This window comes from Pezoporus wallicus, unplaced genomic scaffold (assembly GCF_028554395.1).
Source record: "Pezoporus wallicus isolate ANWC-B61680 ecotype Strahan unplaced genomic scaffold, APGP_CSIRO_Pwel_v1 scaffold_11491, whole genome shotgun sequence".
NCBI lineage: Eukaryota > Metazoa > Chordata > Aves > Psittaciformes > Psittacidae > Pezoporus > Pezoporus wallicus.
Genome location: NW_026642649.1, coordinates 7,124,859 through 7,150,442, shown reverse-complemented (window position 1 = coordinate 7,150,442; position 25,584 = coordinate 7,124,859). Strand labels below are relative to the sequence as shown.

Below are 25,584 nucleotides of genomic sequence, written 5' to 3'. Positions count from 1 at the left end.
AAGGGTTATGTGTTGTTTTTTGTTTTATTTTTAATGCAGGTTTTGTCAATATAGGATATTTATATATGATTTATTATTCCCAAATAGTGGGAATACTCAAGGCCTTTTGTCTTGCGTAAACCTTTCCTCCTCTTCAATGTGCCCACATCTTGACTTGATGTTTTTTCTGCACAGTGTTACTCTTTTCCTAGTCTACAGCCTTCCTTTTTCCAAATTGTAAGAGCTGAGCATAATCAGTGTTTTAAGAAGCTATCAAGCTGAGTTATAAAACATTGGAGGGTATGCATCCTCTTTGTAACACAGGAAAACCTGAGACCTCAGGTTAGGAAGGATAGTTCAGTTTAGGAGTAAGTCTGCAAGCTTTGATGTAAGGATTACTTAAACAGCAAAAAAGTGAACTCTCTTATAGGTGTGTAAACAGAACCTTAAGTTTTACCTGTATAGTAGGGTGAAGGGTGTAGTCCCTGATACTGTTTGCAAAGTTGATGTTGATGCAGTAAAATACCATGAATCTTTTCTTGTTGGCAGGAACGTTAACCTTGACCAAAGTTTACTTAAGCTACAAGTGCAGAAGGGAGAGTTTGCCTGTACAGATACATCAGCAAACATTGTGTAGTCTAGACCCAGCCTCTGGTTTTTAGGCAGTATGTATATGGTGGGGTTTTGGGTGCTGTATTAGCTATTGTGTCACTGTAGTGAGATCTTTGTCAAGAATTGCAGGAACCATTTGCTGAAGGAAGACAAAAGTAAAGCTGAAACCAAAAGGTAAAGGAAGAATGCAAAAGAACTAGTAAAAGAATAGGCAAAGAGACATGGAAAAGCAGCACATCCAAATTTGCTTGGTGCTGTTCTGAGAAATAGTCATTAATCTTTGGAAAAACCCTTGTAATTTGGCATCCAAAATTAAAACCATGTCAGTTAAAAACGCTTTTGGTGATCAGGATCGTGCATAATTTAAATAAATAACAAAAGTGTAAACACAGCATTTCCAAGTTACTTCCATGTATTCTGTTTAAATTGGAAAATAAAGGTAAATTTGGGTGTCTTTCTAGCTATGAAGAACACATCCAGGCTTCTGTTTCATTTTTTCAGCTGGCAATTGTGTCACTGGCACATGAAGTAACGTAGGAGCGTGCTTCTTGTAGCACTGTATGTGTTACAGCTCTGATCAATGATATCTAGAGGAGTGGGTGGAGGAAAAAGCCTGAAGCCCAGGATGAAGGCATTGTCAGGGAGGTAAAGTAGCAACTCCTCAAACTTTTATGCCAAATTTACAAAACTGGATATTGACCTACTGGCAAATTAGGCATGCTTGCCTCTACTCCAAGCTACCTTTAAATGCTGTGCAGGATGCTTTTACCACCTAAAGACAACTTTTAGAAAGGAGGAGTGTATGTGTATATACATGTGCCTTCTCAGAATGAAATTAACTCTGTTGAGATGAACTAAAGCTTTTCACACTACATGTAACTCAGTGTTCTGTAATAATACAGAGGAACTGAACATTGTAATTTGCATAATTTGTCTCTTAAATATCTTTGTTGACAAGGGAGAAAAGATTCCAATGTTTCTCTTCTTGTACTGGTATGAGTTATGGAATAACCAATTTTAGCTGTAGGTGTGGTTTGATTTTGCTATGGACAGATCCTCCATATGTTCATTAATTACACATTCGTAGCATGTTAAGTGCTAAGGACATTACACTGCTTCTAGTCTTGCTTTAGGGATTGGGTCACTTCACATGCATAAACTGTCTGCCTAGTTTATAATTTGTATATTTAGTGACCTAAAATACTTCAACAGGGGAAGTTTAGATTGGATATAAGAAGGAAATTCTTTCCTGTTAGGGTGGTGAGGCACTGGAATGGGTTGCCCAGGGAGGTTGTGAATGCTCCATCCCTGGCAGTGTTCAAGACCAGGTTGGACGAGGCCTTGGGTGATATGATTTAGGATAAGGTGTCCCTGCCCATGGCAGGGGGGTTGGAACTAGATGATCTTAAGGTCCTTTCCAACCCTAACTATTCTATGATTCTATGGACAGAAGTGTTAGTGCTATAAAATACTGCATGCAGGATGATGGCTCAACTAAGCTACGTTACATTACAGTTTTGAGCTCATAATGGTAACTTCAACTGAAGTCAAGTAAACACAATGCAGATACATGGGTATAAAAAATGTATTTGAAATCAGAAGTTGTGGGTGCAGGTGATTATAGGGACAAAGTAGGAATTGCTTCTTGCCCTTTTCCATTGCATATAATGGAGGTTGTATCCTTTAGGATTCAAGAGACGTTTTTTAACTTGGTGCAAAGACATTTTTAAATGTCTCCCCACCCCAACCCTGCCCCGCCGCAGTGCTTATATTGGATTAATCATGTAAATTGTGTCTTACAGGAGCGAGGTATAGTCTCAGCTCTGTACTTTGCATTTACGTGCCTTTTGAGAAGGTGTGTGTTTGCATGGTCAAGATGAATCTCAAGCCTGGTTTGTAGGACTCTGCAAATGATCCATTCTATCTGTGAAGCTGTCTGTGTTTGGTAAGAGAGGATATATAAATGATAAATTGACTTCTTTGGTTACCAGAGGGGTTTGGTTTGTTTGTGATACGTTTTAGTGTACAGAGGTGAAATTCTGACTTTAATACACACTTGTAAACTTTGGAAACCTTGAAATACCAAAGGTCTTTGAACTTATTTTTAATGACATTCACTGCACGATAGTTTATTAGTGAAGCTTGCTTCTCTTCCCTAAAGTGTTTGGTTTTAGTGTGATTAAGTCTGCTCACCTTAGCTCATGCTATTAGGTGTGATAATAATGTTCTCCTCATTGTTGAAATCAGACAAAGGATAGAACACTTGGAAATTACTAAGTCTCGACCTTGTTCTTTACTATGTCTTCAGAAAAATGCTGTCAAGGCTCTTTAGTGAGCTGGAAAACCTTGCCCTGGACCTCTGAGTTCTTGCTGGGGCAAGAAGCTGACAACTTCAAATTCCATCTGTAACTGTTGAACCAAGCTATCTTGGAATCTGTGATTTGGAAATATGTGGTGTGGGAGAAGAACAGGTAATGCATAGGCCTTGGAGCTGTGAAGCAGAATGTTATATTGTATGAGGACATAAAAATGGTAGTTACTCTAGCAAATGGATTTGGATGCTGTAAATCCAATGGCTTTTATTATGTTTTCTAGATGAAAATAGGGTTAACTTTTTCACATTTCTAAAAGAAATATAGTTTTTTATTGGATGATCAGTAAAAACAAACCGACTTTTCAGATGCGACGTGTTTCATTGCATATGAGGTGCATCATGTTACGTTCCCCCCACTAATGCAAAGGAGGGAATAGAATCTCTTTTTGTCCTTCAAGGCTGTTGTGAAGTTTTGGCATACATTGTGCTTTGAACAATTGGTATGGTCAGAAATGACAGTTTTGATTGACAATGTTTTAACTGCAGTGCTTGAAAGATAGGATGGTGTTGAACACTGCCATATGTGTGCATCAAATTGTTTGTTTATCATCTGGAAACTACAGGGGTGGGGGCTTTTTTGTGTAAATATAGCTAGTCCTGAAGATATAATGAAGTCTGTTCTTTGGTTCAGAGCTGTCATGAAGCAGGTCACCAGCAAGCTTGATCTGTTTGGGTCAGAAAGCACAGTGATGGTCAGATCAAGACTGACATGTGCGCGGTCCTGCCAACAGCATTTGGAAGGTGAGAGATCTCACTGATGTAAAGGTTATGACTTAGTAATGTTGAGGTTCTAAGGTTTTAATTTACCTGTAGGAATTCATAGTTCTTGGGAGGGTGCTTTGCTCTTGACAGTTGCATGCAGGCCCAGGCACTAAGTAGTGGCGGACGTCTAAACTCTCTCTTCTCCCTCTCTATAAATGTAGTAATTGGGATGTTGGGTAGAGAGATGCAGTATAACTACTGTGGACCAGATTTGACCCCTCTCTCTGCGCATCTAACACCATCATTTACTTTAACCACTAAGTACAAATGCTTGATTTTGTAAATAGGCTTTTGTAGTTAAAGTATTCTTATGTAGTGAAACTTTACTCCTGTGAGGGTAATATATTAATAATTACCTGTATTTTTCTTCCTGCATATGACTGAAACTGAGAAAAAAATATAGTAGTTTATAGCATTATTCAGCTATTGCTTCATTTTCCAACTGTGTTAACTAGTAACTGGAAGAAGTAAATTATTTGAGTCTAGGAAGTTGGTGGCATGCTGCTATCATTCTGTATTCATGTGTTTAATTGTGAAATTCAAATGGGAAGCCAGCTAAGTGATAGTGAGGTAATGTTGTTAAATGGAGTGGAATTTATTGCTTAAAGAATACTTGTGTGTAATGGACTGCATGAGAAAATAAAAATCAAAATTAAGTTCTTCCCAATAGCGTTGTTTTTGATGGCTACATCCTGACTTAAATACAGAAGGTTAATTTAGGGTGAGGCAAGGAAAAGTTAGTACAGTGTGAGTGAGGAACACCTTGAGTTTACAAGATTCTGGGAAAAGGTAGTATTTGTAGGTGTGCCAGGGTACATAAGAGCTAGGAGCTGCTTAATTAGAGAAGAAAGTTAAATATTTCCATTGTCATAGAGGAGGAAACTCCACATCTGCTGAGCAGCTGGTGACCATGGGCTTGCAATGGAAAGGTGGCTGCTTCTTGCCAGCACCTGGAGAGATGTCTGAGTAAGGGCCCTGAGGACTGCCTGGGAAGGGACCTTGGCCTGTTTGTGAACTGTTGTAATGGTTATCCTCTGCTAGCTAGCTAGCAAAGGGTTGGCTTTTTGTTATGAACTTTTATACAGCACTGAAGTATTTTGTATTATTTAATGCCAAAATATTTTTACTAAAATTTATTCTGGCTCTAGGCTGCTTGATGTTTGGAGATTAATAGGAGAGTAATGGGCAGGAACACCTTCTGCTAGATCAGGTTGCTCAAAAGCCCTGTTTAACTAGCCTTGAACTAGCCAGGAATGGGACATCCATAACTGCTTTGATTTGTAACTGTGTTTTCTCTTGCTGCTGTGGAGAATTCAAATAGTACCTGATTTGAGCAACCAAAAAGTTTCTTCTCGTGGACTGTAGACATTGAATTAATTTTCTTGCTGTGTATTGCAGTGCTGACTTAGAATCATAGTCTGAGATCATGGGTGTAATGTGCACAGAGTATTTCCTATAGTAAGAGGTGAATGTCTGCTTGTGGACCTTTGTTCTTTCTGCCTTTCATTGCTCAGTCGTGAAAGTCCATCATTATTAGTCCTGTAGCAGGTTTGATGTCCAGAAACTAAGGAAACAAGGTCTGATCTGTATTACAGTGCAGCATGATGATGCATTATTCCCATGTACCTTAAATAACCAATTTGCTGTAAGTACTGAAACAGAATGGCAAGATTGAATTTTAAGTGTATGTTTTGTGAGGAATATATTGAATTCTGGTATGTATTAATAAGATATATGACTGAATTTGTGGTTTTTCCACCTAGTCTTATAAATAATTGTTGGTTATGTAAAAATGAAAAATAGCTACAGAAGCAGTTTATGCCTGATTGAATTGAAATGGTAGTTGTTGCTCAGCTCGGCATAAAAAGACCTCAGTGTTTTTGTTCTTAGAGCCTTAGATTTAAATGCTTATGAGTGATGGATAGTAAAGGGCTATCAGAAATTGTAACTTCTGTGTTACTGCAATAAGACAGTCATTGACTAAAAAACCTGAAGAAATGTCTTGATCTGATCTTAGCAGGTCTTTTTAGGGTCAAGGAGAAAAAGCTGAAGGAAGTCTTATAATAAATTGGATAGGGGCCAGAGAGGGTATAACAGAATACTTGATCTTTAAAACAGTGAGAAACCTGGAATGGAACATGCAGTAGCTTTAAAGTGGCTGTGACAAGCCACCTATGACATGCTGTAGATCCTGAAGGAATATCTTTATTTTCCACTGCTCAAAGGTCAACAACAAATAATGGGATTTGTCAGGTCTTGGCCTATACTGTCCTTGAAATAAAGGAAGGGTTTATATGGGCCTTTGCCAGCAGCTGTATTCTTGTGTATACAAGCACAGCAAAAAGTCATGCTTCACTGTATTTGGAGTATTTCAGTGAAAGGGCTCTAGGTTACAGAATGTTTTGTCTAGAAAGGACCTGTAAATATAGTCTGGTCCAACCTCTCTGCTTCAGACAGGGACATCTTCTACTAGACCAGGTTGCTCAAAGCCCCATCCATCCTGATCTTGAACACTTCCAGAGATAGGGCAGCCACAACTTCTGTAGGTAACCTGGTACAGTGTCTCACCACCCTTATTGTAAAATAGGTCGTCTTATATCCAGTCCAAATCTACCCTCTTTCAATTTAAAACCATTGCTCCTTGTCCTGTAACTGCAGTCCCTGATAAAAAGTCCTTCTTCATCTTTTTCGTAAGCTCCCTTTCGTGAAAGGCTGCAGTAAGACTAAGTTGGTCCTGACTTACTACAACTCTCTTATTTGTGGGTTAATTTCTTAAATCATGTTACATCCTTTGTCATTTTTGGGTACCTTCTTTATTTTGTTGCTATGGTGGATGAGACGTTAAAATTGTGAAGTATTTTTAAGGACTGGTGTAAAAATGAATCTTCTCTGCTTTATGTTCTCAGTTGACCTTGCCAGGTGACTGTTTTCCTATGCTGTCATTTCACAAGGCTGATGAACTGATAACCATCTTTTCACTACCTCCCAAACTGTGTCCTTAAGCACTTACGGGAGCAGTGCATTTTCTTAATTTCTTACTCTTTCATTCACCATTCACTCACTCTTAATTTTGTGCACTCCATTAGTTGTTCCTTCTTCCCACCAGGAGTGGCTGCATATTTTCTTGGTGGTAAAATGACATTGAAGGAACTGGTGTTTATTTACTTAGAAAAGAAATCGATACAATCAGATAGGAAAAATTCCTGCTCCCAAAATACCTTGGAGTTTCAGGTTGTCTGTAGTAGCATCTCAAGTCTGGGAGAGTTATTGACGACTCAAGAAAAATAGTTATTTTAGTGTCGTCATCTTAATCTTGGATATCCAGCAGGATGCTTGTTAAATGGTGAGTTACCGCGGAACTCGGAGCTGTTTGGAAATACTGGAGTTTCCCTGCTGTATAGGGAGGAAATGTTTCTTAGTAGAATAGAGTCTGCTGCTTGGGAAAATGTTTACTGTTCTATTTTCTTTCTAGCCTTAGGATTTTGTTTTCAGCAACACTGACCTAAGTACCTCCAGGCTTTGGACTGATCTTTGCACTAACAGTCACATTTTGTAGTGCATTGCCGAATTGCAAAATCAGGTTGCCTGGTTCTGGTATTTCAGATCTCATCATGTTTTTTTCTCATCTGTATAAATGAAAATGTTTAAATGAAACAATTATTTTTGTAACCTTTTTCTCTAGTGTGACTGAGTTTGGTCTGTCATTTGGTATAATGTGTATATTTTCTTTTCCTTTTGCAGGTTATCGTCCTGGAAAACATCACTCTTTGTATGTAAAGAATATCTGAGTTACTGCAACTCAGTTTAGAATGTTACTTGACTTGTGATTCTGATGGAGGAATAACCAGATCTCAGGCAGCTGCACTGGAAGACTTTACAGGAAATACAAAATGTCATCGAATAGGAGTCAGAACCCGCATGGACTTAAACAGATTGGTCTTGACCAGATATGGGATGACCTAAGAGCTGGAATTCAACAGGTTTACACCAGACAAAGTATGGCAAAATCCAGATACATGGAACTCTACACGTATCCTAATGCCTAAGCCAATTAGTACTTTCACTCTTAGTAGATTAGAGATAGCTTTTTACTTTTCTAAACTCAGAATTGCTTCATAAGTATTTGACTTAATGGCTTAGAAGAATATGTTTTTATTTTTAAGATTAGACTTTTCTATTTAATCTTACTGGCAAATAAGCTGGAACATTCTGTTGTCTGGAAAACTCTCTTTGTAATTATGGCTACCTCTGAATTTCAGGTTTGATTACTATTATCTTTAACAGAGCTGATGTTTGAAGTGATTTTATTATTAGGTCTAATTTTGAGTCCACAAAACACCAAAATAAACCAGAAATTATTTTCCTTATTATGTTAGTCCCTGGCATTATGCTACAGGTCTTACTGATAATAACCTAGAAATTTTTTCTCTTGCCATCCTTAAGGTAGGATTTTACTCTTGAGTTGGTTTTATAATTTTCCAGCTGGAGTGAAAATGCACTTGGTGGATTCTCTTGAATTTCTAGCTTGCATCAGGAAGATACTGAACTTTTCCAGCATCTCCCCATTCTAGGAGTTGTTATAATATGCTAAAAAGGGGCTCTCTTCATCCTTTTATGTGCGTGCTGAAGTACTGTTTGTAAGATTGTAGGAACTTGTTTCTGTCAGTTAGTGCATAAGTATCTTTTATACTGATTTGGTGGGCTGTGCCTCTTGCTATGTTATAGCTTCAGTGTTTGACTCCAGGACTTTGGAAAGTGAGAAATCCTTCTTTTATGTTCCACCTGTAAAGTGGCATACTCCCTTGTGTTCCTTCTGTTGCTTAGTACGGTGAACACTGCTTAAGAAGATGGTAGTACAACAGTGTGTACAGACATAGGATAGAAGAAATGCTGACTGAATACCTTTCCTATCTTACTTCAGTTCTGTTTTTTCTTTATCGATTTTTAGATTTTTTTAATAAAGGTTACTGTTCTGATACATAATGTCTAATGCTTTGTTGGCACTGATTTGGAATTACATATCAAATTTTAGTCTGAATTTTTTTGAAAGAACAAAGAGGAGATTTAAGGCTATAGAACAATTAATTCCATAGTTCTCTGGACTTACTAAGGAGATAGCAAAGTTTGTAATCTCATCTGTGCCTGCAGAATCCATGCTCTTTGGGGTGGGAAAACCCCTAAGCAGTGTGCTGAGTGTTCCTGGGATGCTTAGTGATGGGAAGATGAAATAATTTGCTTTCTTAAGACTTAACATGACTGATGTCTTGCAGTGCTAGGTTCAGCATTGTTCTTGACTGAATTAAACAAGTCTGCAAAAGTTCAGAGTCTAATAGAAATCTGACATGAAGTAGAAACTCTGAGAGGTTTTATTTTCCTTCTGAGTGCCTTTAATATATTCTTGTTTGAGGCCTGTCAAGCAGGGCAACTGAAGACTTAAGTACTTATTATAATGCTAATGTTAAAACACTTGGGTATGGTGTTTTTCCTCCTTCTGATGTTGTCAAATATTCTTGGAATGAAGCTGTAAAAGAGATATGTTTTCTATTCATTACTCATTTCCTTTGTGTTGCTCCCTCAAGGAGTTGTTTGGTCCAAAACCAAGGATGTTTTTTCTTGCTTTCGTAAGTGAATTAATTAGTAGATAAATTTGGTGGTTGAGTTTCATTTGTAGATTAATAGTCTGATAACTCAGAATATTTGACACTGGTTAGGCTAAATGTTTTTAGTCCACTATGAAGATAACGATGCACTTTGCATCCTATACCAACTGTACATGTTCAGAAATAGTGCTTAAAAGATTGCTCCCCTTTCAGATGCAGTGTCTGTAACATGTTTGCTCAGTCTGTGTGTGCATCAAGTCTAGTAGATTGACAGACTTTTATTTTGTGAAGCTCTGCCTGTCAAACAGCTAGGTTTGCAAAGCAGAGCAGCTGCAGATGGATTTCAGCTACAGATGTAAGTGGTGTGAAGATCAGTCCTGCTTACAAGGATGCTGGATATGACAAAGAGTTTGGAAATCTTGAGCAGTGGACAGTGTTGCTTCTGAAGTGGGTTCCATTTCATCCCTCTATAACAGGAGGAAAACCATGCATACTAGCAAACCTGCCCTTAGTCCTTTATGTAGTAAAGAATTTTCAGTCAAAATTAGTGGGAGATGGAGAAGTTTTTGTTGTGGTTCTTTCAAGTGAATCTGAGAAAGAGCTAGAAGAGCTGTGCAATGCAAATAGTTTGAAACCTCCATCCTGTCTTCGCTCATTTTCTTTGTTCAGAGAGTCTCTTTTTGTGAGACAATAGATTCAGTCTCTGAGTACAGGCCAGAACTTGCACTTAAGGTGGTGTTTTTTCCCTTCAGTCCAGTGGGAGAAGAAAGAGGTTGATTATTCCAGGGGTTTTCTAGATCTGAAAATACTGAAAAGATGACTCCAGAAATCTTGTTTCTTAATGCCGGTTGTCAAGATCCTCATCCCTGCTTTTTCTAGTTCAGATTCATTTGTGCTTCTGATTACAGGGTGAGTTTTTTGGTCAGATCATATGATCACCAAATATTTTTCAGTACCGCATATACTTTCGTGATTCATTTTGCCCTGCCACCTATGCCACAGCACCTCACTGGAAGACCTGTCTTTTATGGAAGTTGTGATTTTTTTATTTACCACTCCTTACATGATTATGAAGATCAACGTGCTAATGTACTTTAATTACTTTTGGAGGCACGTTCTTTGTGTTTTCCATATAGAAACAGAATTCCTTTAGAATGGTGCCTGCATGATGTGGAAGATGAAACTGGGGGTGGGGGGTGTTGTGTGGTTTGTTGTTCTGGGGGGTTTCTCCTCATGTGTGAGATTCTTGAAAATGAAATCTGCATGCTTTTCTGTCACTTACCTAGATATTAAGTAATTTTTTTAGTGCTGAAGAGCCTAGTAGCTAAAGAGTTATAGTAACTGAAATAGTATTGAAGAGTTAGTTGTAGCTACCACTTTGTAACTGGCTGTATTGCAGACTATCATAGAATTACATGAAAACAGTGACTTCATGCAGAAAAGAGAAATAATCGGTAAGATTAACTAGATTTCCAGGAATGGTAGACATAAAACCATTACTAATGTGAGGGGATGGCTTTTTAACCCAGTTTTTGGTTTAGTGGCATTTAGTTTGGAGGTTGTTGGTCACAGGACTAGGTTATAAGTCAGTGTTAGAGCAGTGATGAAGTTGCTCATGAATCACTCCTGAAACTCAGGAGGACAGCAGCAAGTTCTGGTACACTGCACCTGAGATGGTGGTTCACACAGAAATAAATCCCTCTGCTTTATGCAAGGGGGGAAAAAGTTCAATCCACAGTTCTGCAGCAACACAAAAGGATCCCCATTTGTTGCAGTTAGTCAAGGAGTAATGAAACTGTAGTATCACTGCATACAGAATCTCTGTGGCATTTAGTGTATTTGGAAGAAACTGCAAGTTAGTCTGTCCAAGAGAGATCTGTGCTTGAGTGCAGTAAGTGGTGATCTTCTGGTTTTGGTGTTGGTTGGAGAACTCTCACTTCGTTTACTAGAATTATTCTTCCTCATCTTACTCATCTTGCTATTATTCTTTAGTCTTTATTCTTTAGTCTTTATGGCTCTTTCTTCTTAAAGTCCACTTGGCAATGATAAAATACTTGCACATCTTGTGCTAGTTTTCTGGGTTTCTTTGGCACAGCATCATGCCCTCTTTTCACGCTAATCATATGGTGAGTCTGCAGTTTCTTTTCCTCAGGCCTCATGGTGTGAGAGGCTGAACTGGAATTTACATACATTTGGATTTAAACTCTGCAGTGGAGAGAATGAAACGATTGTGTTACTCCTCTTGTTTTAAGTATCTTAAGCAGATTCTCAGACCAGGTACTAGACTATCGGAAAGCTTTCTTGCGCTATATTAAACTAGCAAAGATTTTCATAGTGGCTTACACAAAAAGCTGAATAACTTTTCTGACATTCTTATTTTCTTCCTTCTTGCACAAGTCAACTTACTGATTTCCAGGGAAGCTTAGTGGTGGGTTTGCATTTCGTATGTGTACTTTTTATTTGAAATATCAAAATGACTTTTTTTGGCATAACCTCATGCTTTCACTGTCTTGATTTACATAACATACTCTGAGAAGCACTTCTAAGGATTTTCTTTGACACTGTAGTTAATTTATGCTCATATGCAACAGAACCTTTTTGTTCAGTTTTAATATTTAAAGAAAATTTAATGGGAAAAAGTAGAACTGTTTAAAGATTCCAAGTTCCATTAATTTATAACAAATAAGGTTTTCACCTACATCAGGGTACCTTAAAATCTTTTCATTGAATGAAAGAGTATACAGAACTATAGAAGATGCAGATGCTTTACTAAAAGCATATATGCAATGTCGAGATTGGCTTTTGAAGTCTTTCTGAAGTTGTGTACATAAAATTCATACTGTTGAAATCAGCAGTTCACATAACACATTAGAGTAGTTGTGTTTGGCATAATTGTGATATAGCTCTTTGTAGTTAAAATGCCTGAATTTACTATGACTTAATCTGGTCAAGTCTTACAGCTGTAAATTGGATTTTACAAATACATTTCTTATTACTGTTTCATTATTAGCTGCAGTCGTTATTTTCAAGTGTTACTGCTCTCTTAAGTATTTTCAGGTAAGGTTAGGCACATGTTGGGTTGTTCTGTCGCATCTCATTAGTTTACAGAAAATCTTTTTCCTTGTTTCTGAATTTGCTTGCTGTGATTCAGTTTTGTTAACTTACTTTAACAAAGTGGTAGTTACCAATTATGCATCAGACCAAATGTAGGTGATTGTACATCACAAAAGGTTACTGTAATCTGTTTTATAAGCTGGGATTTTTTTTTCCTGAGATATTAGCAAGTGCTAAAGGAAAAGATTGTGTTAAACATTAGAGTAGTATGCTTACATGTTAAATATACCAGATGGGATAATCTGTTCATTAAATAGAATGTATAAACACATTGAATGTTTTTCGTACTTGTGAAAAGATTCAGCACCAGTAGCACATGTTGCCCAAGCGAAACCATGAAGCCCTTCTCTTTGCAGCCATTTGCCAAGGTCTTTTGTGGTTGCTTCTATTGCAATCCTCGTCCTAGTGGCTTTCACTGGAATTCCTTTAATTTAGTAGGATTTTAGATCAGCAGATATATATTAAAACTGTGGAGATCTTTTTTCTGATCACATGAATCTGTTGTTACCAGGCAGGATAGGATCTTGTTTGGTTTTTTTTTGCTGCTGAACAGATTATTATGCTTTTTTCTGCACACAAAAAGATACTGGAGTCTTAGGGCATTTACTTTTAAAGCCTCAAACTCTTCCACTTTCTCTTGAGATTCCTAAGCTAGCCTTTCACTTTAATGTCAGATTGTTTAAGGTCACTCTGGATACATCAAGGCAACCTCTGCTGTCTGCTAATATTGATCCTACTTACATTCAAGATGATATGTCATAGTGTTTCTCTATGTGGCAGTTAGTGCTTACATAGAACGTGAAGGTAGAAGTAAATGTATTTGTCTACATGATCAAAGGGTACATAAGATACTTTACCTTGTGTGGAAAGGTAGGTATAATTGTATGCTTTAGTGTATATTTATAAAAACTGCTAGGTTTGTGTGAGCTAAGTGCAAAATATGTTTATATTAGTGTGATTGATTCCATTCTTAGTGTTCTTTTCTACAATGATCACTTGCTGTTCTACTCGATTTTTATAGTAACCAAGAATATTCAGTACAAAACCAACCTCTTGTCAATGCAAAGAAATTTAAACTTAAAAGCAACCTCAGGTATCATGGTTCTTACACTTCCTGACATAAAGACTGTACACTTTGTATATGTATTTGGCTTTGGCAGTTTGTATTTTCCTTGTAACTGGGGGATTCTCTGTGATTCTGTTGAGTTTATGGCATGAAGAGGGAAGCAGAAGTTATCTGTTAGTCTTCTGGTGGCTTTTTGCTGGTAGTTTCTCTGATCCCAGACTTGTAGAGGCATGTCTGAGCTCAGTTATGTATGAATTTTCATAGCATCTCTGTGGCTTATTCAGTAATAGCTCCTTCAGTCTCTGCTTCAGTGACTAAAATGGGGATGGTTTAACAGTGCAGCTGCACTTAATCGAAAGACATAGATGTGTAATTGACCTTGGGATAAAGTGTATTGAAATGCAAAAGGAGAATGTGTGGGGTTGGGGACAGAGTCTTAATTTCTTTGTTTTCTTGGTACTGCTTTGTGTGAGTAAGCCCTTCCTTACTGGATGTGGGACCAAACAGACTTAAATAGACTCTGGCTTATACCTCCCTGAAAAGAATGAAGGTTTCTGCAGTGTTTGTCTTACTGCTGTTCCTCACCAAGCTGAAGTAAGGGTTTGAAGCACTTGTTCTGAAAGTGATTGCTTTTGAGCAACCTTATAATATCAAAAGCTTGCACAGAATGTCTTCGTCTGTTTGGCCTATGTCACATAGGCATGTCTGTTTCTCTTAGCTGCTTTATTGTAAGTTGTATCGTCTGTAGTGGTTTACAAGAATATGAAACTTCCATGATATTTCCTAGCAATTTCCCTATCAGTATTTCAGTAACTGTGGTGTTCTTGCATGCCTTTGGGGTAATCTAGGAAAATACAATTTTGTGACAAAAGTGGAACTAACTTCAGCTTGTTGCTATAGGCCAGCTCTTGAGGCGACAGAGCACTCAGCATAGAGTTAATTACTGCTTGTGACCTGGGAAACAGCAAATCTGGGCCCCAGAATGATCTTTAATAAGAGACTAGAAGTAATGAGAGTAACTGCCCTATAGTTTTGTGGTACAATGTATTAAATCTGCTTTCCTTTCTGTTCCTTTTAATTTTACGTATCTGTTCTTCAGGCAGACTTACTCCAGTTATGTTAATTTTCCATGGCAGAATGGAAGAACTGTAAGGACTTTGTGCTGCCAAAAGGAGAATCAGTTATTACCTCTGCAGAACTGTTTTCTTTATTAAAAAGGTCAAGATTAGGGACTTGGAATCATAGAATAGTTAGGGTTGGAAAGGACCTTAAGATCATCCAGTTCCAACCCCCATGCCATGGGCAGGGACACCTCAAACTAAACCATCTCACCCAAGGCTCTGTCCAACCTGGCCTTGAACACTGCCAGGGATGGAGCATTCACAGCCTCCCTGAGCAACCCATTCCAGTGCCTCACCACCCTAACAGGAAAGAATTTCCTCCTTATATCCAATCTAAACTTCCCCTGTTTAAGTTTTAACCCGTTACCCCTTGTCCTGTCACTACAGTCCCTAATGAAGAGTCCCTCTCCAGCATCCCTATAGGCCCCCTTCAGATACTGGAAGGCTGCTATGAGGTCTCCACGCAGCCTTCTCTTCTCCAGGCTGAACAGCCCCAACTTCCTCAGCCAGTCTTCATACAGGAGGGGCTCCAGTCCCCTGATCTTCCTCGTGGCCTCCTCTAGACTTGTTCCAACAGTTCCATGTCCTTTTTATGTTGAGGACACCAGAACTGCACACAATACTCCAGGGGAGGTCTCACACGAGCAGAGTAGAGGGGCAGGATCACCTCCTTTGACCAACTTATATGGAACTGAGTCATCTGCACCTATTGGTGTAAAACCTGCTAGTTTTCCCATAGTATGTTGAATTAAACTGGTGCATGTCTCACAGAATTTCTATTTGTAGTTGCTTCTGCAGGTATTTTGGTACTCTGCTGGGACAGAGGGTAGATTACAGGTGACTCTGGTGTGCTTAACATTGTGTTTTGATGGCATCCTTGCTCAGCAAGTATATGCACTACTACTGAAAGAGCCTGTTTCTCTTCCCATGTGTGGACATAGAAGTTCAGATCTGATCAGCACAGGAACAACAGTTGTAGCAGCAGTCACTCCCCCAATCCAGATCACTGTTACCTGCATGACTTCCTATGCCACTGTGGCAAATAAACCCTCCAGGTGGGTTGTGCGTCAGGAGCATTTCCTTCAGTGGAGACTGTCTCCTGCAAGGCTGTAAGGATATGTATATGGCTTCCAGCATATGAAGCAGTTGACTGGATTATTTTGCCTTCTGCAGCCAAGAATTCTTTTCACAGCATTCCTCTTGTGATTCTCAGGTGGACTGACATGCACTGTCATAAGCAGCGCAAGTTTGATTTTGCTTTGAGTATGTCACTCTTTCTGGCTTTAGCAGATGGGGACACAGATTGTAAACAAAGTGTGAGGGAGCATTCTTTTATGTATAATATGTCAGTTATATACACTTGCAAACTGCCTTCTGCACAGGCAAACTTCAGTTTGACTTGCCTAGAATGACTAAACTGGAGCATTTCAGATGCACTGTCTTACAGGCTTTTTGGCTAGCAAGACTCAAGCCAGAATAACAGGTAAAGATGGGCATTACTGGCATATTTTTACTCCAGCTCTGTGTTGATTACTGTCAGGCATGGACAGAAGGTCTCAGTCTTTTTCAAGTGTTTAGTTCACAAGAAATACTGTTTTTCATAGTAACATATATGGGGTTAGAAAAAGGCTTATGTCTTCTAACCTTGATCTTTTATTTTTCTGAAGGCTGTTGTGATTATTCATGGGGAAGAACAGGAAGAATATTTTCATCAGGGAGTAATCACAAAACCAGCATGAATTACCCATCATCTGGACAGTCCTTCTGTTTTTAGGCTTGGCCAAAGACACTTGGGATGGGAGAATATCAGGGAAGAGGGAGGCAAGACACCAACAGGGTATTTATGAATCAGCCCTAATTTCCTTGCATCGCGATGGTGAGACTTTTCATACACAAGTTGGAGGACCTTATATTAACTGTTACTATATTAACATGTTATATTAAACTGTTAGGTAAGCCTTGCTTTTCTTGTTTGTGAAAAACAAGTAAGTTGTATATCTAGAGAAAAATTGTTATCCTATGTGAGGTTCCTCGCTTGAACAGGGAATTCTGAAACCAAAGTGAAGATGGTAAAATTAGGAACAGTGCTAGGAAAGCTGAGCAAACAAATGACTGGGAACTGGAAGAAATCATTAATGTCCAGGGAATAAGTGACTGAGAGAGATAAGAGGGGCTGATAAAGGTTCAGTTGCTAAGCACAAATGAAAGTTTCTTGTTATTGGTTGATATCATGGGAAATGTAATTATTTGGCACCTGGATGGGGTAACAAGTAAGAAATGTATGCTTTCAAAAAGGGTTAATGTTGGGCAAAGTTTGTTCATAATGATTGTAATGCATCGTATATTTGGGAGTTGGAAATCCCTTGGTATTTAATTGTGCTGATGCCTTCCATTATATTGTGCTGGTCTTTCTGAAGGGAACGATAAAAAGCAAATCTCAGCAATGTATTAATTACCTAATACATGACACAGCATGGAGGAAACCTGTCTAGTGGTTAAAGCTTGGCACATAATTTAAAACACAAGTTAAAACCCAGTTAGATCTTCTGGATTGCTTAATATGCAACATTCTCTAACAAGGGATGTGACTCAAAAGCCTGTCCTCAGACTGTCAGTAGAGGGGTGAGTGCTCAGTAGCTTTGTTCCTGTTGTCCATTTGCCAGGTGAGTCATGAGGGTGACTTTTCAGATCTGAGTCCTCAGCAAGTGGAATTTGAGTGCTACCAAGCTAGTTTATATTCCTTGTTTGTGGATTGCCGTTTCTTTTAGGATGCTTTCTTATTTGAAGTGTTTCAAGCAGTGTGACTTCCGCTTTGGAAGAACTCTGAATATTTTGGATCAGAAAACAATGTTTTCTTCAACTGTTACATTAGCAGATACAGCAAGTCTTGTAGGCTGTGTTAGTATGAGGGCAAAAGTTATTACTGCCTCCTCATATGTAAATGTTGGGTTTATAGTTGTAGCCAAAGACTGGATTTCAGTGAATCTCATCTTGCTGTTTGTGTTTATTTGAGCGTGTGTCTCACCATTACTGCTTTCTAGGTTTGTCCCCTGTCTGCTGGTGTTAACTGGCCAAATATTTTGTCAAGGATTGTGTTTGAAAGAACACAAAAGTACTATCCTGTGTTTTCAGCTACTGAATGTTGCTTGAGGCTAGTGTTGAAATGTCTTCCTGTTCAAATGAAAGCATATGTATATGTAGAAGGCCAATATAATAAATCAAAGAAATTCCCTTTAAACCTTGAAAATAGTCTTGCCAGGAAATTCCACTGGTTTGTTTTGGTCTTGTTAAGCAAGTGTCAGGTAAATTTAATGTTGGTGTCAGTATTTACAGGGCACTCAGTCTGACACATACCTGCTGCAGATAATTCTGCTGAAAATGACTTCATTTTCTTAGCTTTGGTTTGATTTTACGTGGACTGCTGAATCTTGTATTGTGTTTGTCATTTACAGTCATATAAAAATACCTTATTGAAATTAACACTGGCTTTATTTGTACTTCTAATGTCCCTTGCTGGCACATACCTATTCCTTGACTTTCCTGTCAGTCATGTTTATAACTACTGTACTAGCGTACACCAGTCTAATCAAGCACGGGGAGCTGGAGTACCTCCTTCTAAATCGAAAAAGGGCCAGACACCTGGAGGTGCCCAGTTTGTTGGCTTGGAATTGTACAAACGGCTAAAAGAATTTCTGAAGAACTACTTGACAAATCTCCTTAAGGTAAGATGGAGCCAATGTGCGTTTGTAGTAGTCATCTGGGTTGACTGAACAAAGCTTGCGCGAACAAAACTAGAGGTGTATGCAGCCGCTGGAAGTAAATGGAATGACTTTAAAATCTGCCTTTGTCTCCATTAGCTATTGGAATGTTTTGTAGGCTTTACTTTGGGCATAGATCGGTTGCTATCTGTCTAGTACCTGTGAGCTGCTTTTCCTCTTCAAGCCAGAACAGTGTTTCTGTCTTTTATAGAAGTAATGTTATATGCCATCTTTAGCTGTCCTGTATCTTGAACAAGAATGGCTGGACTTGTAACCGATTAACCAGCATGTTAGTAATGCTGAACAAATGGTTGCCTGTAATGTTGAAAATGCCTGATGGTAGCCAGTAATTTGATTTAATAAATAGACTACTAATAGAGCTGAATGCTAGGCTGCTGTGTAAGAGAACGGTTTCTAGTTATTTTTGGAAAGGAACCATGCTTTAAACTTTTGGGGTTTTAGTTTTGAGCAATAATAAAAGAATTCTTGGCGTCCTGTCAAGTCTGCTGTGTAATTAACTTATGAAGCTGCCTAAAGGTATTAACAGTCTTATCCAGAATGCACTGTGGTTTCATACCCTTGTCCATTCAGGCTGTAGTGCTCCAGTTTGGAAATGGGCTTGAACTTCATGTGTTACAACCTTCTCTTCTTTTTCTGTAACAAGAGCAAACGTGATGCCATATCCATTTCCATGAGTATGGGGTACTGTTTTCTACCTGACGGGATCACAGAGAAGACCCCGTCCAGACCTGCTTCTTTCAGCTCCCCAAGTAGCAGCAGCGGGAGCAGGCAATGTATTTTAGGGAGATTGTCATGTTGAACACATTGCCATTGCACTGGCATGTTCTGCCGAGCTCGCTTACCCATGTGGCTGGCTGTTTCTCATGTGGTGCCCTCTTACTACCCTACAGGAGGGATGGGACTGCTTCTGGAGCTTTTTCTATGCCATGTAGTGGTTCTTTTATCAGTATTTTAATTTCTAAATCTCATACTGGCCTTGTCTTATTAATGTAGAAGTGAATGTATTAGCAGTATGTTTCCTATAAATGTATTGCATGGTGTAGATTTATTACACAGTTAGGCTGTACACTCTTAGATTACCTTGGTTGTACCTTAAAATCACCCCAGAGTACTGGCAAACTTGTTATTTCAGGATGGTGAAGATTTGATGGATGAGAGTGTGCTGAAATTCTACACCCAACAGTGGGAAGATTACAGGTTTTCAAGCAAAGTCTTGAATGGGATATGTGCCTACCTCAATCGACATTGGGTTCGTCGTGAGTGCGATGAAGGTCGTAAAGGAATATATGAAATTTATTCAGTAAGTAGCTTTTTGAAGTAAGTGATTTATCCATTCCATCTGTCATGTTTGCATTATTGGCCTTCAGATTGCTTCTTGAAACTTGTAGGAAGTTCACAGAAGTTTTGAAGAAGTGGGAAAAGTAGAAGACTCCCCCCTTCCCCTACTCCCACCCCACTATATCTGTAAAAATTCCACAGGTCTAAAGCTGTGAGGTGTTCAATCTGCTTTGTACATATTGGGGCTACCAGTATTAGACTGTCAAGGGATATCTGGTTCTGTGTATTTGCTGCTTATACTGTTGTCTGTGTGCATCAGAGTGGCCTTGTCATTCCATTTAGAACTCAGTCAAGTGGTTCAAATATAGAATGGAGAAGTAAATTGCAATTTTTTTTCCCCTGTTGACTTCAATACATCCCTACTAATTTTATAGCATCCAAGCTGCTAAGATTCAGTCAACATTTGGTTTGTAATGCAAGTTATTTTGGTACAGTTCTGAAAGATTGATATGTGATCTTGATATTTTTTTTGTTATGTAAAGTAATATAAATGGGAAGAACACAACAGAAGTTCTGTATCTTAGATCACTGGAAGTACTTGGGGTTTTTTTTTTAAATGAAGGATCATTACTGTCCTTGCTGGTGGAGCATTAAGGAAGTGATGTGTTATTTTACTGTTTCACTAAAATAACTTTGCATATGGTAGAAAACCAGTTGGTATTCTTGCTTCTCTCCCTTTTAACTTCACTAGCCTGATTCTAAGGGACTTTGTTAGCCTGAAAATCACCAGCAAAAAAGGCTGTATGTTGTCAGGGTGGCCTGCAGGGTTTGTTAGTTTTCAGAGTTGGCGGTGGATCGCTGTCAGAAAAGGGGATATCTTGGGTAGAGTTAGAAATAAAGCAAATGGTAATTTTATTGTCTTGATGCATAAGAAATGTGTGTGCCAAAATATAATAATAATTAAAAGCAGTTCCAATTATTTAGCGTACTGTATCAGCTTTCCTTAAGGAGTTATCCTGCATTGTATATGTACAAATACTTTCTTACTTCATCTTTCATCTCCCTTCCTTTGCTTCTAGCTTGCCTTGGTGACCTGGAGGGACTGCTTATTCAGGCCATTAAATAAGCAGGTATATATGTGTGATATCTATGGTGTTATTTTATAGGGTTGTTTTTATATATTGTTAGTAGCTGTTCCAACGAGAATTTGAAGGGAAGGTGGGGGAGAAGGGGTGGACTCAGAAAATAGAAGGGAGCCTTATGCTCTTCTCCTTTGATGTTAAAAAGATGAATATTTGAGGCCTTTCTTTGTGTGTGTGATTGAACCTTGATACCAAGACTGTTCTGTTACCTCTTTGCTGAGAGGACTCTTGGGGCTCATGTTAAATAACATAACTTCAGCTGTTTCCAAGCCAGGCAGGCTGATGGTCATGTCTAATGGTTTGAGAGTCAAGATTGTGTGAGAACAGTGACAGGCCTGGGATTTCGATCTTTTTAATGTTACTCTGAATCTTCACATTTACATTGATACCTGGACCATTCAGTTCACATATTTTTACTTAGTGAATCAGCACAATATAAAACAAGACAGTCCATCACAACAGAATGTTATATTCATGTATGTTGATTTTTGCTCTTACTGACCAGTACTTTGTGATGGCAAGACTGTATTATATTATGAAAATATTAGCTAGGTTTCACTTTAGAAGAACAGTAGTTGCAGCACATTATTTACCAGCAGATAGCTTGCTTTATGGTGGTTAGTTCAGTTCTTCCTGCAAAGTTTTCCTGTTATTTCAGGTATAAAACAAAGGGGAGGTTGGTTTAGAAGGTGCTTTTTGAAATTGAAACAAAAACCCCAAGCATTTTCGTACCCTTTTACAGCTCACCACTAATTAGACTGTAATTATGTTGTAGAACTTAAAAGTGTAGCATACTCTGTGATGTCTGTTCAGGTGTACTTTAAATTTAGTTCTCAAGGGGCTTGACTTGAATATAGCAGTACACTCCTCATTAAATACTATGCTTTACCTACCAGCTGCTTTCTCCCTGCTTGACTTACTTTTAATCCATGTTTTCTAAGGTAACAAATGCTGTGTTGAAATTGATTGAAAAGGAAAGAAATGGTGAAACTATCAATACAAGGCTGATCAGCGGAGTTGTACAATCTTATGGTAAATGAGATTTCTTGAAGGTTTTCTTACTCTCTTAAAAACAAATAAATGCATATTCCCAATCAGAGCCCAGAAGTAGCATCCCACCCCCTTGGATGTCTGGTAGAGATTTTAATAGTGAAATAAATGTAGGTATTTATGGTTTAACTTAGTGCTTGTAGAGACCCTTGACACAATTACAGTTGATTGTACCATACTTGCAAAACTTGAAAGTGCAGCTGATAGGCAAGAGTGTTAGTTGCTTACAAATTGGTTATTAGGAGCTAAATCTGGAAGGGGGGAAGCATAATAGTTTAAAAGAGCATAGTGGGACTGTTTTTTTCCATTTGCATGAAATGGAGAGCTCTGCCATGCAGATTAATGCCTAGTTTAATTGATAAAAAAAAAAAACATGTATATATATATGCAGTCTGGAACTCTAAGAGATAAAAATGGAAGGGGAATTTGGACTAGCTTTTGAGATAGTGAAGTTATCCAGATCCTATCATCCATTTAGTAATGCATCAGCAAGTGCAGTTTACAGAAGTAATTTGTTGTTCTACTTTTTTTAAGTGCAAAATAAATACATGCTTTTAAAAGATACAGAAAGTGGTGCTCTTACTGTCCCAATTGATTCCCTCATGTAAGTTAGGAGGGAACGTGTTTATTTGCAAGAGACTGCTTCATTCTTTTAGACAATTTTGTCATTACTTTCTCTTTTTTTGTGTGTTTTTTAGTGGAGCTGGGGCTGAATGAAGATGATGCATTTGCAAAAGGACCTACACTAACAGTCTATAAAGAATCCTTTGAATCTCAGTTTCTTGCTGACACAGAGAGATTTTATACACGAGAAAGTACTGAATTCTTGCAACAGAACCCAGTCACAGAGTACATGAAGAAGGTAATTTATTTAATAAGCTGTGTGATTATTTCTGGATACAGATGTTTATTTAGAGGTAAAGTAACAGAAATCCTTGGCTTTTATTATCATTTTCTTAAACTGATGATTATTTTGCAGAAGCAGTTAGCTCTCTTTCCCCTTTGGGGATCTGCTTTTATGTTTATCAGGTCTGAGTTTGTCTCCTTAAGTGTATTTCAGTAAGTACAGTGAAAGTTTGGAACATTCTTAATGGGCAAAATAGAAGAGAATGATAAACTAAATTCACAATTTGGTAGGCCTCAAGACACCAAAACAGTCATTCTGCTTTAGACCTACAAGTTACTGTTCCTATACAAGGAACTCTGTGTTGGGACGTTTATTGAAATCTCTTCCTGAGCAAGCCAGCCGAGGAAGTAGATGATGAATTAACTTTAATTCTCTTAGAATATTTCAATATAGTGAACACTACACAATACTTCTACTCAACAGAGGATAGATTTAAATTGTTACTGATTTGGGGGATCCCAGAAAGGGCAATTAAGAGCAGGCTGGATAAACATTGACTGTGTCTAGCCTGGTTATTGGGTCAGTTGTACTTAATGTGAAATAGATGGGTCATCTTCCATCTTGGACAAGTGCTGCTTTATATATTTTCTCAGCACGTTTCCTGACTATGAATTGCTACTTGGTTGGTCTTTTTTCCCCATATAACTAAGAAAAAGAAAAGCTAAAAAATCATCTTTTTGCGTATGTAATATCCAGATGCACATCCCTCCCTGCACTATCTTTGTGGGGTGTTTTTGTGTAAATCTGCCATAGAACACATCGTGTCTGAGCCTTGACATTAAGGTCAATGATTTAACCCCCCCAAAAGTGTTCGTAAGTCCAAGAAGTCCTGCTTTTAGTGCATTGGGATAGTTGCCCAGTAGTTCCCAGACTTACCTATGTTTGTTTTTCTGACGTTGAATTCATTATTTTTGCTACTTCCCTTTCAATTTCCTGTCTGACTTTCATCCTAAAACAGTGTGTGGGAATTTGTCATTCATAACCTGAATGACTGGCTCATCCAGGCTTTCTTGGTACGGCACAGTGAAAAGCTGTCTGAAGGTCATTGCTATTTCAGGAACTAGAGATTAGTGGCAAACAGAAAGAACCTATTAGTACCCCAAACAATCTTCAAGACTTCAAAAACCCACAAAAGAGCAACTTGCTTTGCTTGAAGCTGATGTCAAAGCTGAAAGTGCGTATAAAGCTAGCATAAGGTAGGGGAAGTCTTCAGCAAGAAACTGTGTAGCCTTAAGTCTCTGCTCAAATTAATACACTAGAGATGTAAACAAGCTGTTTGGGCTGTCTTGGCATCTCCTTACAGTTAATCTGCATACATTGAAATCAAACTGAACAAGAAACTTTTCATTACTCATTTCCTGGGATTTAACTGATGAAATGGAAAAAGACATGTATTAGACTCTACAGTAAATAATCATCAGAGCCTGCAAAACGATACAAACTAAGGGATGTGACCTAAGGGAATGAGAAATGTACAAATTGAAGCTAAAAGTTAGTTCATTGGAACAGGTTGTCTGCTCTCTCTAGTCTGCATGTTTTGCTGGAGAGATCATGAGAGGTCATGCAAGTTTTCAGACCTATTAATCTAGAATTCAGATGGGTTTCTTTCGGTTTTATCCGACTTCATTATGCATAAGGAATTCTTAACATTTTTTACGTAAACATGACAAAGCAGTTTTGTAAACTTAATGTTTTTTTGATTGGGTATTGTAATCTTGCTTGCCACTTAAATGCCTGGGACAGAGTAGTACTCTCCATAATTATTACTCAGATATTGCTGGAATTAGGGTTCCTTTCTGCTATGAAGTGCGTTAAATGAGACTGATGTGAAAAGCTGCAAGTTGTCCAGCAGTCAGGTGGCGTATTAGCAGTAAGAAGGTCTTAAAAGTCATCTGCTGGAAGTCCAAACTAAAAACACAGTAATCTGCTATTAGTACACTTGCTTGACTTTCTCCCTGAAGCACTGTGAATTGAGTTCTAATTGGGGATAAACAGCATTGCAAAAGAAAAAGAGAAACCTGTTGGAGTACCTTAGTGCACACCAGCATAATGTCAGTGTTACCATGATACAGTAGAACTCTGGTTGTTTCTTGTGGAATACTCAGTGACTTAATTAGGATACATGTATGTAGTTATACAGGCAGACTTACTGAGTTCAGAAGGATTATGAATTTTTCTTCTCAGGCCAGAACTCATGAGTAAAGCTGGCACGGCCTGATGTGCTGTAGGGAATAAAGGTCAGTATTTCTTAAGCCTGTCCCTTGAAATAAAGTCTCAAACTGAACTTTTGATCTTTATAGTTAAAGCTGGCAAAGATACTGTCGTGTGAACTAATTGTTTTTCCCCTTGTTTCTGAAATATGACTCTAAAAGAAAAATGGAATTACAAGAACACAAGCGAGAGAGTATAAGAAAATTTAAAGTCAGAGTGGATATTTGTTTTCATAAACAATGGCAGCATTTCCTGCACTACAGAAATGCATAAGATACATGAACATAATGAACATAAGTAGCCCTGCTAGTCTGAGTGCAGTTTCCAGTGTTAATCAGACAGACTTGCTGCTATTTGCTGTCACTAGGAAGCTGATTATTATTCCTTACTCGTAAGAAAGAGGCAAGTGCTCTGAAGCTTGAGGTTATATCCCTTCCCAAACAGTTGACTTCTTTATTCTTATTTTTTTCCATATAAACCTGTACTGGTCTGACTCTAGGAGAGAGTAATCCAGGACCATATCACAAGAGCTAAGTGCAAAATGATTACAGAAATGAGTGAAGCTGACAGTGACAGAGATTATTTAAAG

General features: G+C 38.3%; 1 protein-coding gene across 4 annotated transcripts in view; it reads left to right on the top strand.

Moving 5' to 3' along the window:
* CUL1 (cullin 1) overlaps window positions 1–25,584 on the top strand; it is a 304,698-nt gene that overhangs the window by 8,100 nt on the left and 271,014 nt on the right. For 3 of the 4 annotated variants that reach the window (XM_057431540.1, XM_057431538.1, XM_057431537.1), the window contains exons 2-7: window positions 7,469–7,757; window positions 18,176–18,350; window positions 19,540–19,707; window positions 20,765–20,815; window positions 21,769–21,859; window positions 22,576–22,739. In XM_057431540.1, the coding sequence (XP_057287523.1) occupies window positions 7,618–7,757; window positions 18,176–18,350; window positions 19,540–19,707; window positions 20,765–20,815; window positions 21,769–21,859; window positions 22,576–22,739 (789 nt within the window). In that variant the 5' untranslated portion in view covers window positions 7,469–7,617. Of the gene's footprint in view, window positions 1–1,110; window positions 1,237–7,468; window positions 7,758–18,175; window positions 18,351–19,539; window positions 19,708–20,764; window positions 20,816–21,768; window positions 21,860–22,575; window positions 22,740–25,584 lie in introns of those variants that run through there. The other variant, XM_057431539.1, reaches the window with a different exon arrangement.